At 54.6% G+C, this 14,892-nt stretch overlaps 1 protein-coding gene across 1 annotated transcript; it reads right to left on the bottom strand.

The window, feature by feature from the left end:
* Nucleotides 1-10,675: 10,675 nt before the first annotated feature.
* Nucleotides 10,676-14,461, bottom strand: SIX3 (SIX homeobox 3). Its single transcript, XM_085219361.1, has 2 exons — nt 13,084-14,461; nt 10,676-11,182 (listed from the first exon to the last, which is right to left on the bottom strand). The coding sequence occupies exons 1-2, from the start codon at nt 13,836-13,838 to the stop codon at nt 10,990-10,992; spliced, it is 948 nt and encodes a 315-aa protein (XP_085075487.1). The 5' UTR covers nt 13,839-14,461; the 3' UTR covers nt 10,676-10,989.
* Nucleotides 14,462-14,892: the final 431 nt, after the last annotated feature.

The raw sequence follows: 14,892 nt of genomic DNA, 5'->3' as shown, positions 1-14,892 counted from the left end.
CAACTCCAAATGGATTCAATATTTGTCTTTCATATTTGGAGAGTGAAAAGTATAGGCGACAATTAGAGGGTAATGCAATATTACAGTGTAAATAAGAGGGTGAAATGATTGTGTAACCACGGAACAGTCCCCCGTTTGTAATTTGTTTGACCTGATCAAACTTCTTTGCGATTGCCAGCTCACCTCTCAGAAATCTGAGCGCAGGAATCCCATCCCACTCACGGCAGGAACCGGAGGGTTTTCGGAAATACACCTGGGCCTCCCGAGGGAGCACTTTCTGTTTTGGGTAGGGACGGACAACAACACTATTTTAAGGCTGAAAAGCCACAACAATCTGCAAATGGAAGAAATATCTCCCGTCCATCACCGTTTTATTTGTCCTCCATTCTACTCTCTGCCACAGACACTTTTGAAATACATAGCTATATATTTTAACTCGTGCTTTAATTTTATTTATATATGCACGTGCATACACAAGTATTCTTTATTTTTTGTTTAAGGCACTGGGGTGCAGGCTGCCTCCCCGTGTGTTGCAGTAATTGGATGGAATGCAGCAGCCCCAGCAAAGTGCCAGCAAGCAAACAGAAAATCGAGGCATCCGGGAGGCAGCTGGGCTTCTTAATTATTGGCAAATATATTTATATATAAATATTTTGCCAAGCGTGATTTGGCTTAAGAGTTCCTGTGAAGTGACCTTTCGCTTTCCTTTGTTTTGTGTCTGTACACATGTCCTAGATAGATACACGGAGAGAGAGGCGGAGACGCGCAGACAGAGATAAATAAACGGATTTCACACAGCCCTCCAAAATCCCAAACGATGCTTAAATTAAACGAAGAGGGATATGAAGCGAGGCATAAGTGCAAGCGCAGATTTCAGAACTGTGAAAATATGTCAGCGGAGCATCATTTTTTTGGTTCAGACCGATAATCACTCCCTGCTCTCATTATAAGATCAGAAGGGCCATCTGTCCTCTCTGGATAATTTGGAGCTCAGATACAGTGAGCACCCTTGTTAGGAAATGACCCTCCCACTCGGTGTAATCACGAGCACTTGCAGCCCCGGGATCCGCACGCAGCCAGCAGGAACAGATTGGTTCCAGATCAGTATTGATTTCGGCTAGATTCGGGCTTTATTTTGGTGCGAAGGTTTTTTATTTTGGAAGCGTCGGGCTGAACAATGCAGCTCGGAAATCCGTCCCCTAACACACAGCCCCAGTGCCTGCGGTGAGCGGCTCGCTCTGGCGCTCGGTAGCGTTGATCGAGCGGCTGAGTCATCCGCGGCCACAGCGGAGAGGTGCAACGTTCGGAGATTCTTCCACATTTGCTCTCGACCTGCAGATGGAAACAAGTCTTAGGGACTTCACTAGCGTAGGACCAAGTCATTAGCCAGAGGGAAAACTTTGGCAGCAACAGCTGCCTTCCTCTCCTGACCCAGATTTAGTGACCAAGTCCCTTGTTCCTCTTTCCACCTCCCCAAAAATCACAGTTTGCAGCCAAGGAGAAAACTTGATCTCAGCATGTGCAGGAGCGGAGGGAATGCACTCTTTTTTTTTTTTTCTTTCGGGGGAGAGTCTTTGTGGAACTAATTCATCCGGGATCATTCCTGTGCGGATCAATGCGTATTGTATTGCTAATAGCGGCACAAAGATCGCAGATAGGACGGACGGTTTCAGGACATCGGGGCACGGGGAAGTCACAAAGTAAGAGGAATTCGATTTTAGGGCTAAAAGTTTCGGTTCCTCTAAGGACTCGCTAGAAGAGACGTGAGTTTCCGAGAGGTGGTTTCCCTCCTCATGTGTAAGGCAATGCCACTCACCGCTCGCAGTGCGGCGCGGTGCCGCGGGACGCCCCCGGCTCCGGGCAGAGCGGACAGCGGCACTTCCCAACTCTTGGGCTGCAGCCGGCGGGGACGGGCGCTCCCCCGGGGGATACATCGGGTTAGGGGCGGGTAGGGGCTCGGGTGGGCAGCTCTCCCAGCCCGCTTTGTTTGGCGATTGTCCTTCATCGAACATCTGTGTTAAAAAAGCGGCACGAAGCCACCGCCAAAGCGAGCAGAGCCCAGGTAACCCTCGCTGCCAACGCTGGCGGGCGTGAGAACGGAGAGCCTCGTGGTGATCAAAATAAAGTCTCGCTTTCTGCCGAATAGCTCTCTTCATCCAGCACGTACACCATTTCAAGTGCTGCTTTCGGTGTTTTTTTTTTAAAGCCTCCGAATCTCTCTATTCTTTCGCCTCCTCCTTTCCATCATTTCCCTCTCTAAGAAAAGCTCTGTTTGCGTGCAACTCAGACGCGCTGTGGCGAAGGAAAGCGCCGTATACAAAACCTAAGGGGCGAAGCAACCCCAGGTGTGTGGGGGCGACGCGGATGGTTATCCCAGGGCGATATCTCAGCACCGGGCTCTGCATCCGTGTGCTCCGCCGGCAGAGAGCTCCGCGAAGTGTTCCGCGGCCGTCGGAGCGCGCGGATCCGCAGCCGGATCCATTGCAGTGCCGTCAGCCGCCCGCGTCTATCTGGCAGGAAGGATTAGTTATCTCTCTATCTATTGAGAATTAACAAGGGCGAGAGATTATGTGTCAATGTACGAGCAGCGGCTATGAATATGACACCCGATGTGCATAGGTAAGGTGAGTACCGGCAGCCACTCAGCTGAGAGCTTCTCTGCAGAGCTGAGGAGCAGATGACGGCCTTGCACACCTCTGCTTTTCACATCCAAACTCTGCTGAAAATGACGTATGTCACCGCCGCGCCTCGCTGGGAATTGGCAGCTTCCTCCCAGCCCGGCACGCACACACCTTTTGTTCCAGACAAAATAAACCTTTCGGGAGAGCTTGGGAGGCTGCGGTGCCGGCAGCGAAGGGAGCTCGACGGGAATGAGCCGGGGGCTGCAGGGCTGAGGGCCGGGGTGCGGCGGCGGGGAGGGAGCAGCGGCCGTCGGGCCGGGCCGGTGCGGGACAGGAGCCGGGATTCCCGGCACAGAAGCGGCAGAGGGAGCCGTGCGGCCGGAGCTGGGCCAGGGCAGAAGCGGTGAGGTCTCTGGGCCGTGTGGGGACCGCGTTTTGCAGCAGAACCGCTCCTTATCGCAGACAATGGAGCGGGATGTTTACTGCGGGCGGGAAGACAATTAGCAATTCATCGGGAGAGATGTGTCACCCAAATGTCACCGGGAAGCTAACATGACATGTGTTTTAATGGCTCCGTGCTAATAAACTCCTCTCGGAGGGCGGCTTTGTGGGGACGTCAAAGATTATTTACAGAATGAGTCAGTTTCCAAACGGGCTCAGGCGCCGTCGGTGGTGGCGGGGCTCGGTGGGGCCACAGCGTCCCGGCCGTCGGGGGACGGGGAGGCCCAGCTGGGGGGCAGCGCCCGGCTCGGTTCAGCCCGACCCGGCTCCGCATCCCGCCCGCCTCCAGGTGTCGTCCTGGACTTGCCCGGCTCCGCTCCCCCCGCTGATGGGCTCTCGCCGGGAAAGCTGTGCTCGGTGCCCGGGCCCAGGTGGTGTTTCTCGGTTCTGGGAAGCAGAAAGGCTCCAGAGTAGGGTGGCAGCCCCAGCGAGTGCCACGTTGCGTGTTATTGAACAAGACACTCTGCAGTCAAACACAGAGATAAGCAAACATAGAGAATCCATTTAGAACATTTAACGCAGCCTGACTTGCTGGCAAGTACGCAGTGGGAGAAGACAATTTAATTTCCCTCAAATCCATCTGAAGATTTTATGTTCAGATGGCTCTTTAGATGGCAGGAAGGGGTTATTTAAAGCAATAGAGAAGGGAAATCCTTCCCAGGCTGCGGCCACCACTCCATGCCCCTGCGCCTCTCTGGTTTGTGTGCTCTGCAATGCCACAGCCGGGGCGGGGGGGGAGTGGAAAAGAATCTATCCTGTTTGCAAAGGTGTGTTTAAGGAGTACACATGTATGAGTGTTTCTGTGGATATATATATTTGTGTGTGCGTGTATCTGTAGGGAGAATGATAACGCACCTCCATGAGACAGACAGAGGGAGCAAGCCAATCCCAAAAGTCTCCACTCGGGCAAAGCTGCCACTGAATGTAACAGCAGGTTATTGCGAACCAGCGCCGGTACTATTAATCGCCCGGATCAAACACATTAATGATAGCAAGAGTGAGCATAGGCGGAGCGGCCTCCCGTCCTCTCAAGGGCAGCGAAGATCCAGCTCTGACACCGGGGCTGAGCGCAACAGCGCTGCGGAACCTGGCAAGAGGGAGGAGGTGGGTAGGGAAGTGGGTGGGGAAGGAGAAAATTGCCGTTGTCAGGGAAAACTCAACGTAATTTCAGGTGGCCAACGTCGGAGATGAGTAAATAAGCGGTGGATCCCAGGTGCCGCGCTCTGTCTCCGGGGCTATTGTCTTTACAGAGCGACGTCGAGGGCAGGCAGTGCCAGCCCACATATGCAGGATGACCCGGGGACAAGAGCAGGGCTGGGCTCGGGGCTCCAGAAGTCCCCGCTCCGCAGTCCGGGCCTCGACGTGAGTGCCGTGATTCCGCCGGGGGGACTCAGAGGCCGCCGCCCTGAGAAATGCGGTTCTCCCCCTGCCTCCCAGCTCAGATAGGGCGAGAAGCTGCATTCTTTAATAGTATGATTGAAATGTTCGGGGTATGATGCCTCCTCGTTAGTAATACTGGCTTTGCATGCAGAGCACAATCCCATCCCTCTAGACTGCTTAGCCAAAACAGAGCGTAAACTCTGTAATTAGTAACGTGTTCCATCATTAAAGAGCCCTGCTGAGAATTTCTATTTAATAATGGTCTTAAATTAGTTATGATGGTAAATACTCATCTGGAAATTCAACATCTAAAACCATCTACAATCTGGAAATGCTCCAGTGTTGCCGTAATCTCCCGGAGCACAGCAATGCCTATCGCATTCAGCTATCGCATTAGAAATTCGCCGTACCGTTTGGTCCACGAATATACAGTACGGATGTGCTAATTAGGTTAACCCATACACTGTCTGCTTCACAAATATTTAGAAATAAACAATGGGAGCGCCTCTTTAATACCACACAGCCGGGGGAGGGGGGAGGACCTCGTACTCGGGAACTCTTTTGTTTTCAGACGAGGTGGCCTCGGGCCTAAGGGTCCCACAACGCGCACCCCCGGGAGCGCACAGCGGCCCCAAAGCACCGCACTCCTCCAATGGGGGATTGCAGTTTCCAGAGCACTCCTTTCTGCATTTAGGCTGCAGCTCCTTCCCCTGTGTCGTGCCCGCAGCTCGGCTACGGCACCCTCTGAAGGGGGAGGCTAGGGAACGGTCAGAAGAGGCGCCTCGCACAGGAGAGACGGTGAAGCAGCGATGTGCTGCTTCGAGGGAAGTAACAGTGAATAAAGCCGCCTTCCCCCGGCCCAAAGTGGGACTGAAGTTTCGCAGGCGAATCGTGGTTCAGTATAAAGGAGCCATCCAGGTGCACTTCCCCCCGGTGAGGACAGAAAGGAGTGTTTTTTCTGGTGACAATGGAAAATTAGTAACTGAGATACCTGGGGGTATGGTGGGAGGGGAGGAAGGAGCGTTTCTGCCTTTACCTCGGCGTCCGGACAGGCAGCCTCTCCTCCACAACCTTTCATGTTTAATGAATGACTCTGCATTGCAGGTTTTTCCCTCCATGTGCCGGCGAGTTTTAAATCTGCGAGCACCACAAAGAGGCCGTGATCCCATCTGCCCGGGATTCCAAATTAAAGTTCAAACGGGCGGCTTACACACTGCTGATCCTGTATCATAGCCTCTCGCGACCCTTCAATTACTATTTAATAGAATTACAGTGTAAAATCCCAATAGTCTTAAAGAATGTTTTATCACAGACTGAAGAGAGGGAAGATCCAGACACCTCCAATGTTACTGAACCACATTACTGACCTATTAAGGTATTAAAAGGGAATACTCAGTGTTCTACAAGACATTACAAGAACTACTTTAATCTGGAAACATGCATATGTCTGGGTCTGTGTGTACCCACAACCAACAGGCGATGCGTACAGGTTTTGTGCCATCACTGTGTACCCCCAGCAGCACCCCAGAGCCCCCAGAACCCCCCCTATGGCGATGCCCCACAGCACTGAGCTGCTGTTGACAGGGGTTGCTGGAGAGGCTGCTCCTACAGGAAAGCAATTTTTCCTCCACTCATTGAAAAATACTCTTTAATTGACCTTATTATTAAATGAACTTCTCCTAATGATGTTTCTATGGGGACAAAAAAGCAAATATTTGCAGGAGAGCTAAACCTCCTCTAATAGCTATGGCTGGGATTAAAGTCACTTGCAGGCTGCCTTTAGATACTGTAAATGGTGACTTCCAGCGTAGTTTTCTTCTCAGCAAAGGGGCATACGGAGCTGCTCTGGACATAGCTCTGAATTTTCTCCCCCGGATATTTCCATGGAGCCTTCATTTATTCATCGCCCTTCTGTCTCGCACAACCCGAGATCCCTCTGTTCTGTGAACACCTTTTTTTCAAATAGAAAAGAATAACGCAGAGAACCAAACCGAACAGACGTCTCCCCCCCAGACAGACACACAGACCCCCACCCCCACCCCAGACAGACACACAGATCCCCCTTAGCAGCATTCAGCCTCTGTAGTATCCCCACGGCAGTGTCCAGTTTTTCACTGCTGTGTCAGAGCAAAGCATGCGGCACCGCCACCTCGGTGCTTTTCCTTCCCAACTCTTTCTCTCCCCCCTCTGCCTCGCTGCCTTTCCATCTCTTGGCCGTGCTGCAGCTGGTTGCTTGCTTTCCCCCAGTACCCCCTTTTTATTTTGTTGTACATCGGTTACAGAGTTTTGTGTGTCCCTGCAGGGCGGCTTGGGGCCACAGATGCATTCGGGGCTCCGCGTGTCTGTGCGCTCCGCAAAAAGGCGACGTTTGTCCGTCCTCTCCCCACATGCAGAATCCAGGGCAGAGCGATGTGGAGCTCAATGAGAAACTGCATGAATAAACACGAATAGAAAGTTGTGCTCAGCTAACCGAGGAAATCAGAGCAATACCAGGCCATCAACGTCCGCATTTCTTTTCACGTCGGCTGGGGCAGTAACCTCAGCCGGGCACGCTAAACACGAAGGGCAGCGGGCAGGCAGGCCGAGGGCGGCTCTCACTGCCCAGCTGTAGGAGCTGCCCCGGGCCGAGGCCCGCAGCCCCGCAGCCCCGCAGCCCCCAACGGCCCCGCTGCCGTCGGGCCGCGGCCATCTGCCGCCCGTCCCGGGGCCCGCGTCCCCGTATCGATCACACGCGATTCAGCCTCCGAGTTAATTTCATAGCCATCAAGGGCCGGGCTTGTCGCGGGCAATAAAGTGATGCCGAAGAGCGGCTGTCGATAAGGCTTGGCCGGGCAGGAGGGCAGAGGCAGCCCTCCACTTTGGTGTGTCCCGATAGGCCCTATCTTCCCGGGGCAGACGGACTTAGCGGGTGAGGAGGCTTAAACACGGCTTTCCATAGATTTACACCTCAATCAGCCATTCAGGTTTTCAATGCAAATCCGAAAACAACCTCGTTTCTCCCTCCCGGCGCCCTGCTCGGAGCCGCGCTCCGGTATCCCGACCCGCGCGGGGCCCTCGTTGCCCCCCTGCCGCCCCCACGCGTGTCCGGGCCCCCCGGGAGTTCCCACCGCATACAATGGCCGGCAGGCTCCGGCCCCGGTCACTCAGCTGTGGGTTGAGTGTCCGGCAACAGTGGTCTCTTGTTTTCTCCCTTTTTCGGGGGGGAGAAGGTAGGGAGAAATGGGGGACCCCTGCTACTAGAGCTCTTCGAGGGAAGCTGGAGCCCCAAAGCTGAGCTGAAGGCGATCTCTGGGCTCCCCCAGGTGCCCCCGCACGACGGGGTGAGCTTTTGGGGGCTGAACCAGAGGAAAGAAAATCCCCAAATGTCAGCTCAGCTGTAAGGCTCAGTCCTGACTTTGCTGCTGAGGCTAGACGCCTTCTGCCTACAGTTCCGAGACGTGGAAGCAGGGAAAGGGGAAGTAAAACATCCCAAACTTATACGGCTCAGAGACCTCTCAGATATTAAATCCCATTAAAAATAAAGCAGGACGAGAACTGCTATCAGTGATCAGAATAAGCATTCTGCTTAAAAAACAATACAGCATCAGTGCAGAACTCCCAACGGCACCCGGAGGTGACTGCGGGCCGAGATTTTCCCATCTAAGGCCTTTCTGCTGCCGGATGGAGAGCAGAGTAGCCCGGGCCTGAACGCTGGTGCCGGTAATGGGCGCCCTCATCCCATCCCGGGACATTTTTCTCCCCTCTAAATGCTGCGAGGCGGAGGGCACCGAGGCCCCTCTCGCACATCGGCGGCTCACGGAAGAGCCATTGTTCTCCCTTTTTGCAGCAACTCCCGTCTATCCCGGCCTTGCACAGCCGGGCGTTATTTCCTTACTAACTGCCAGAGCCGCCCGGGGCAGTGGGACAATGTCGCTGAGCAATCCCCGACGGGGCGGGCGGTTCAGGCACTGCCTCAGGGCCGAGCCGGGCCGCGGAACCGGAGAGGCAACACCGGGGGCAGCCGGAGGAAGACATCCCTCCCACCGCGGAGCTCCGAGGGCACGGCCCCGCCGCACTCGCTGCGAGGGCTCCGCGCAGACACGCGCAGCACTTCCTCGGGGGCACGGAAGGTGGAGGGAAGTATTTACACTGCAGCTTATTCCTTGGCGGCCTCCATCAGGGGTTCGCTTTGAGCTCTCGTACCCCGGGCGGCTCCTCCGGCCGCTTCTCAGGGCAGGGGGATACGTGGAGAAGCCCTGCGGTTTTCGGTAACCCTGCCTTGAGCTACCCCGAAAGAGGCGGAGGGAGGAAGGGAAAAGGGCTCAGGCAGCACAAAAGTGCATCGGAAGTACGAATTAGTTTGGAAACGGTCAAGAAATTCCGGGCACGTTTCTCCCTAAATCCCCGGGAAGTTTCAAAATCGTGTTTTCAAGTAAAAACAGGTTTAGAATTTACCTCTCCTTAATTCACGGTGGAAAAATCTGCCCAGGGCAAAGCAAAAGTTTAGTGGAAAAAAAAAAAAGAAAGAAAGAAAGAAAGAAATGAAAAAAAAAGAAAAAAAAAAGAAGAAGAAAGGAAGAAAGAGGAGGAAGAAGATGAAAGAAAAAGAAAGGAGAAAAAAGAAAGAAAATAGAAGGAAAATTTAACCAAAAAAAAAAAAAAAAAAGAAAAGAAAAGAAAAAGAGAGAGAGAGAGAGGAGGAAAAAAAAAAAAAAAAGAAAGATGCTGAAATACTGTTACCCATGCAAATAAAGGCTTCTTTCAACACAGTACAATATACTCCGGGTTCGAGGGGAGGAGCCGCAGCCCGCTCGGGGCCAGGAGTTTATGTTTTTGTTTGCATTTAAAGCTACAAAACAAACCCGCGATGGCCGAGCCGCTCTCGGGGGACAGCGGTCCTGCAGCCACCCAGCCGCATCCGAAAGCACGGCGGCACCGGCGCCCGAAGGAGCCGCGGGGACATCGCCGCGCCGCCGCTCCCGGCCCGCAGCGCTCGGGGAACGGACCGGGCCGGGAGAGCCGCTCCCCGTGCTGACAGAAACACCGACAGCGCTGGTAGATAAGAAAATGGAATACTGTATTTGATTTAGAAAGTTTGTACATATAGATAAACACGCAGTTAAGGAAACGATAGTTTAAGCGTCCTACGTGGAGTTTAAGAAGAGACCCCCCAAAGCTGCTATGAAATACTCAAAATAGCTTTTGCATAAGATAACTACAGTTGCACCCTAAGTTGCTTTTTTTTTTTTTCCTTTTTTTTTTTTTTTCCTTTTTTTTTCTTTTTCCTTTTTTTTTCTATCGCTGAGGTCCCTTTAGAAAACCTAGCCCGTCAGGAGCTGACAGCTAAGTTCGTGCAAGGAACACCGAGTCAAGGAAAATAAAAAGGGAGAGAGAAAGGGTGGGAGGAGAGAGACAGGGAAGGGAGGGGGGGGGAGGGCGAAAGAAAGAGCGGAGCAAATCTCATATACAAGCATTTCTACACATATATTACAAACTGGGAAAATGACCGCATCATTAAGATATACATAATTCATATAAAATTTTGAAATAAAAATAAAAATCTGTTACAGTCATAACTATTCTTTTTTCCACATTTATAACCAGTACCCACACAGGCAGTGACAGAAGTGTAGAAAAAAAGGTGCTTACGAAGAAAATGATTGTCTGCGGAACGAAAAACAGAACAGTGCCGCTCGGCGGGGCCCTCGCCGGGACTTAACCAAAAGAACAAAAAAAAGAAACAGAGAACGGGAGGGGGAGAGAGAAAGAGAGAGACAGAGGACCAACAGAAAGGTGATAAACATTTGTTATTTCCCTCTTCAAGGAGTTCCTTTGTAAATTTTTTTTTTTTTTTTTTTTGCTTTTTGTACAAATTCGATCGCAGTTTGCCTTTGTCTGTTTGTTGATTCTGTTTTCCTTTACTATAGAGATTTTTATTTTTTTTTCCCAGATACAAATTTAATCATCATCATGCAAGTGGGTGAAATGCGTCCATGGAAAAGCGCAAAGGAGAAATCGTGCTCGTCCTAAAAAGAATACAATTGTCACTTTTGCTTTGCTTTTTTTTTTTTTTTTTGCCTTTTTTTTTCTTTTTATATATATAATAATTATTCTTTCCCGCCGCCCCCCACCCCCCTCCCTTAGCCCCCCCCCCCCCCTCCGCTTGCAGCACCAGCGTTTGTGACTGCTGAAGTTTGAGCTCCATCTCTTGGTGGTGGCGGTGGCAGGCGGTGTTGTGGTGGCTCCTCTGCTCCCTGTCTGCATGCTCTGCTCCTGGGTCGGGCCGGGCCTCGGCTTCCCTCCGCGCTGTGTGTGTGCGTGCGTGTGTGTGTCCCGCTCCTAGGTTGCCTCGGATTGTTTTGCTCTGGTCGGGGAGAGGATGCTCGCTTGAATGGGTTTGGATTTTTTTGTTGTTGTTGTTGGGTTTCTTTCTTTCTTTTTTTTTTTCTTTTCTTTTTTTTTTTTTCTTCTTTTTGTTGTGATTTGTTTGTTTGTTTGTTTTCCGATATCATACATCACATTCCGAGTCGCTGGAGGTTACCGAGAGGATGGAGGTGCCCGTCTCGGCTCTTTCTGTCAAACTGGAGACGCTGGTGGTCGGGCTGGCCGCCGTGGACGGGGACTCGGCCGAGCTGTGCGTCGGGCAGCCGGGCTCCGCCAGCGACCGCATGCCGCTCTGTCCTATCGCCTGGTGCTGGAGCCTGCAGCGCGCCGGGAGACAAAACAACACCGCGGCCCTCTCAGACACCGCCCGCGCCGGGGGGGGCGGAGGCGCCGGACCCAGCCGCTCTCTCGGGGCTCGGCCCGGCCCGGCCCGGCAGCTCCCTGCCCCCGGAGCCCGACTCGGCCTCGCAGCCAGAGTACCGCAGATCGAAGGGCCGCTCTCCTACAGGGGACGGCGCGGGGAGGGACGCGCAGCGACCCCGCACGGCCTCCGCGCTGCTCCCGCGGCCCCGCGGGGAAGGGGACAGCGAGCGGGAGCCGCTGCGGGAGGGCACTAACCCGTCCTCAGCCTGGGTTCGGTGCGGGCCTGGCCGCCGCTTTGGGCGGGTTCCGGGCACCGAGCGCCGGGCTGCGGACAGAGAACGGCCGGGAACGGGGGTCCCGTCCCGGGAGCACAGCGCTGTGAGTGCAATAAAGCAGCGCGAGTGCGGAGAGCGGCGCTTCTCTCCGCTCGGTTTGAAACCCCTTTTCCATCTGAAAGCCAAATTCACCTTTAAAATACTGGAGCTTTCAGTGTCAACACTTAGGGGTCATTGCTTTCGAACATGTCTTTCTTTCTTTTTTTTTTCTTTCAATCTTTCCTTTTTAGAGGTCATAAATAATTTTCACATCCACTATCATGTTGCGGATATTGCTCCCTGCCCACTCGCTCTTTCCGAAGCCAAAGATAGCCGCTATCGGGGATAAGAGAAGAGCTCCGCGTCTCTCACGGAGCCGCCGGCCGCAGCCCCAGCCCCGGCGCTGCCCGCGGGAGCAGAGCTCACCCTTCGCCCCTCCGCTCCCCGCATGGCATTGCCCGTGGAGCTGCCCGCACACAGCAGCACCGCGCAGCCTTATTCGGCACTTCTCATTATTTTATGTTGTCTAATCTCAGCGTCTTTGATTTTTCCCCCATTTACAATTCCTGGTGCATTCATCTGCTGTCAACAGCGTTGAGTCAACAAAAGCATCCGTGGGCAACTCCTGTTTATTTACAGCCCTGAGCTGATCTGTTTCCCATTTAATGGAAATTAACTGGCGAGGCACTTTAGGGTTGCACTTCTCCTACAGAATCCTGAATCAATAGCACCACTGCTATAATGAGGAGGAATTTCAGAGACAGCATTTAAAAGAACAAGAAGTTTTGTTTACGCGCTACCAGCGGCAAGCAAACTTCAATTAAAATAAAAGCGGCGTGGCAAGCGGGCTGAAGGGGCCGTTTTCATTTGCAAAATAACTTTACCGGAGGGTGACGAGAAATAAATAGCAGGGAGCCTCGCGTTTACCGTGGCAAAGCAGAAATAATCATAAAAAGACACGGAGAGACGCGCAAACAAATGCCAACGCAATGCACAGCGAACGCACGGCCGGAGAGCCGGCTCGCCATGTGTTGGGAGCTGGAAAACGGGAAGAGGGACCTTTCCTCGTCTCCCAAAGGCTTTTCTCCCCGTTTCTCCCGAAGACAAACGGTTTCGTGCTTCGAGTGCGCGCGGTTCCCGCGGTGCGCGCCGTGGACCGCGACCGAGCGCTGCGGAGCCGCCCGGCCGAAGCCCGCAGCTCTCAGCCCTTCCGCGGCGGGGCCGCGCCGCAACCGTACAGCGGAGGGAAACCCAAAGCCATCCGAGCCCCGGCGCGTCTGGCGGCGCTCCTCTGCGGCCGCGGAGCCGGAGCTGCCCCCGCCTCGCCGCGCGGAGCTGCCCACGCCCGCGAGGAGCCCCGCGCCCCAGGAACCCACGGGAGCCCGGAGCGCGGCTCGGGGCGCGGTGCGCAACTTTGCGCCGCGCTTCCCCGCGAACGCCGGGGCAGAGAGGCGCGGGGTGCCCGGAGGAAGGGGAGGAGGAGGAGAAGGAGGAGGAGGAGGAGGCGCGGCGCTGCCCGATCGGGCCCGAGCCCCACTGACCTGTTTTTAGCCGCCGCCGCTCTGTCTCTTTGCCTTCGGTTTTTGAACCAGTTGCCTACTTGCGTGGGGGTGAGCCCCGTGGCCTGAGCCAGTTCCCTTTTCTTGCTCGGATTGGGGTAAGGGTCCTGCAGGTACCACTCCCTCAGGAGGCTGCGAGTCCTCTCCTTGAAGCAGTGCGTCTTCTGCTCGCCATCCCAAATGGTCCTGGGCAGCGGAAACTTCTTCCTCACCCTGTATTTATCAACCGGCCCCAGCGGGCGGCCCCGCAGCTTCTCGGCCTCCTGGTAGTGCGCTTCGAGCCACATGGCCTGCAGCTTGCCGTGCGACTCCTTGGTGAATTTGTGGTTCTCCAGGATGTGGTAGAGGTCGCGGAAGTTGCCCGTGTGGAAGGCCACCACCGCCCGGGCGCGCAGGATGGACTCGTGCTTGTTGATGGCCTCGCATGCCCCCGGCGCCACCGGCAGCGACCAGAGGAACCTCCCCAGCCTCTCTATGTCTCCGGTCTCCTCCAGCGTCTCGCAGACGCTGGCCACTTGCTCCGGGGAGAAGTTGAGCGTGGGCAGCTGAAACATTGACAACTCTTCGTGGGGCGCCCGGGAGCTGCCGCCGCCGCCGCCGCCGGCCCCGGGGCTGCAGCCCGAGCCGCTGCCGCTGCCGCCGCTGGCGAGAAGGAGGGAGCGGTGGTGCGGGTCGGCGGCGAAGTTGGGCAGGAAGAAATGGGTGGGATAGAGCTCTAGCGGGGACCTGAACACCATGGGATGACCGGGGAGAGGGGGAGAGCGATCACGGAGAAAAGAAAGAAAGGGAGGAAGAAGGGAGGAAAGGGCAACCGCACCGCGCACGCATCCACACCCGCACACGCACACGCAGCCACATAGAGGCGCGGGGCACACGCACGCACACACACGCGCACACACTCACGCACACACTCACGCGCTCACACGCGCCCGGCCCCGCGCCGCCGCCGAGTCGGGATTCAGTGATTCGACAGCGGTCGCCCTAATGACAACAGCCTCATAATATCTCCCCTAAATCCACAGTGAGTGCAGCGCCGAAACATTTTGTTTCGCTTTTCTATTGGTCTTCTGCGTGTCGTTGTGGCGTTGCCATGGCAGCCGCTGCCAATCACTGTCAGCCCTGCCAATCATTACGGAGTACGTAAGAGAGGTTTTTACCACTTCGCCCGAACGCGCGGGGGGGAGGGAAGCGGGGCGGCTGCTGGAAAAGCGTGGTGGGGTTTCTTTTTTTTTTTTTTTTTTTAAATCTTCGCAACTCCTCATCTCAGCACTTCCCCTTCTCCCCGGCTCCCCCCTCCCCCCTCCTCCTTCTCCACACCCCTCCTAAATAAGGGATCAAATAATGCGAAAAGCGGTGTGCACATATTTGTTGAATGGGATGAGCAATTAGAGGGTGGAATATTATTGTGATCTTAACGAGCCTCGTTAAAGCTAAAGGAGATACGGGGGGAAAGTAAATGGGCCAGGCTGGGATACGCGTTCGGATAAAGGGCTCCTAACTGAGACAATTTACACATGATTTGCACGTAGTTTCACTTCATTCTGCCTATCTGAGCACTAATAGTGCCGGGGAAGAAAAGAAAGATGAGATCATTAGACCCATCCTCATGCCGCTGACCCTCCCCGAAGCGGCGCACACAGCGCAGCCCGGGCTCAGCCCCGCTTCCCTCTCAGCCTCTCCTCTCCCCTCCGCGCCCCCACCGCACAGGGACGCACCGCGGAGCTCGGCTCCACTCCCCGCTCCCGGTCCCCGGTCCGCAGCTCCCCGCCGCCCCCCGTCCCAAGGCCGCTT

Source organism: Meleagris gallopavo, chromosome 2 (assembly GCF_905368555.1).
Source record: "Meleagris gallopavo chromosome 2, MGAL_WU_HG_1.1, whole genome shotgun sequence".
Classification (NCBI taxonomy): domain Eukaryota; kingdom Metazoa; phylum Chordata; class Aves; order Galliformes; family Phasianidae; genus Meleagris; species Meleagris gallopavo.
Note: the sequence above shows the minus strand (reverse complement) of the source record. Positions and strands in the feature narration are given on the sequence as shown.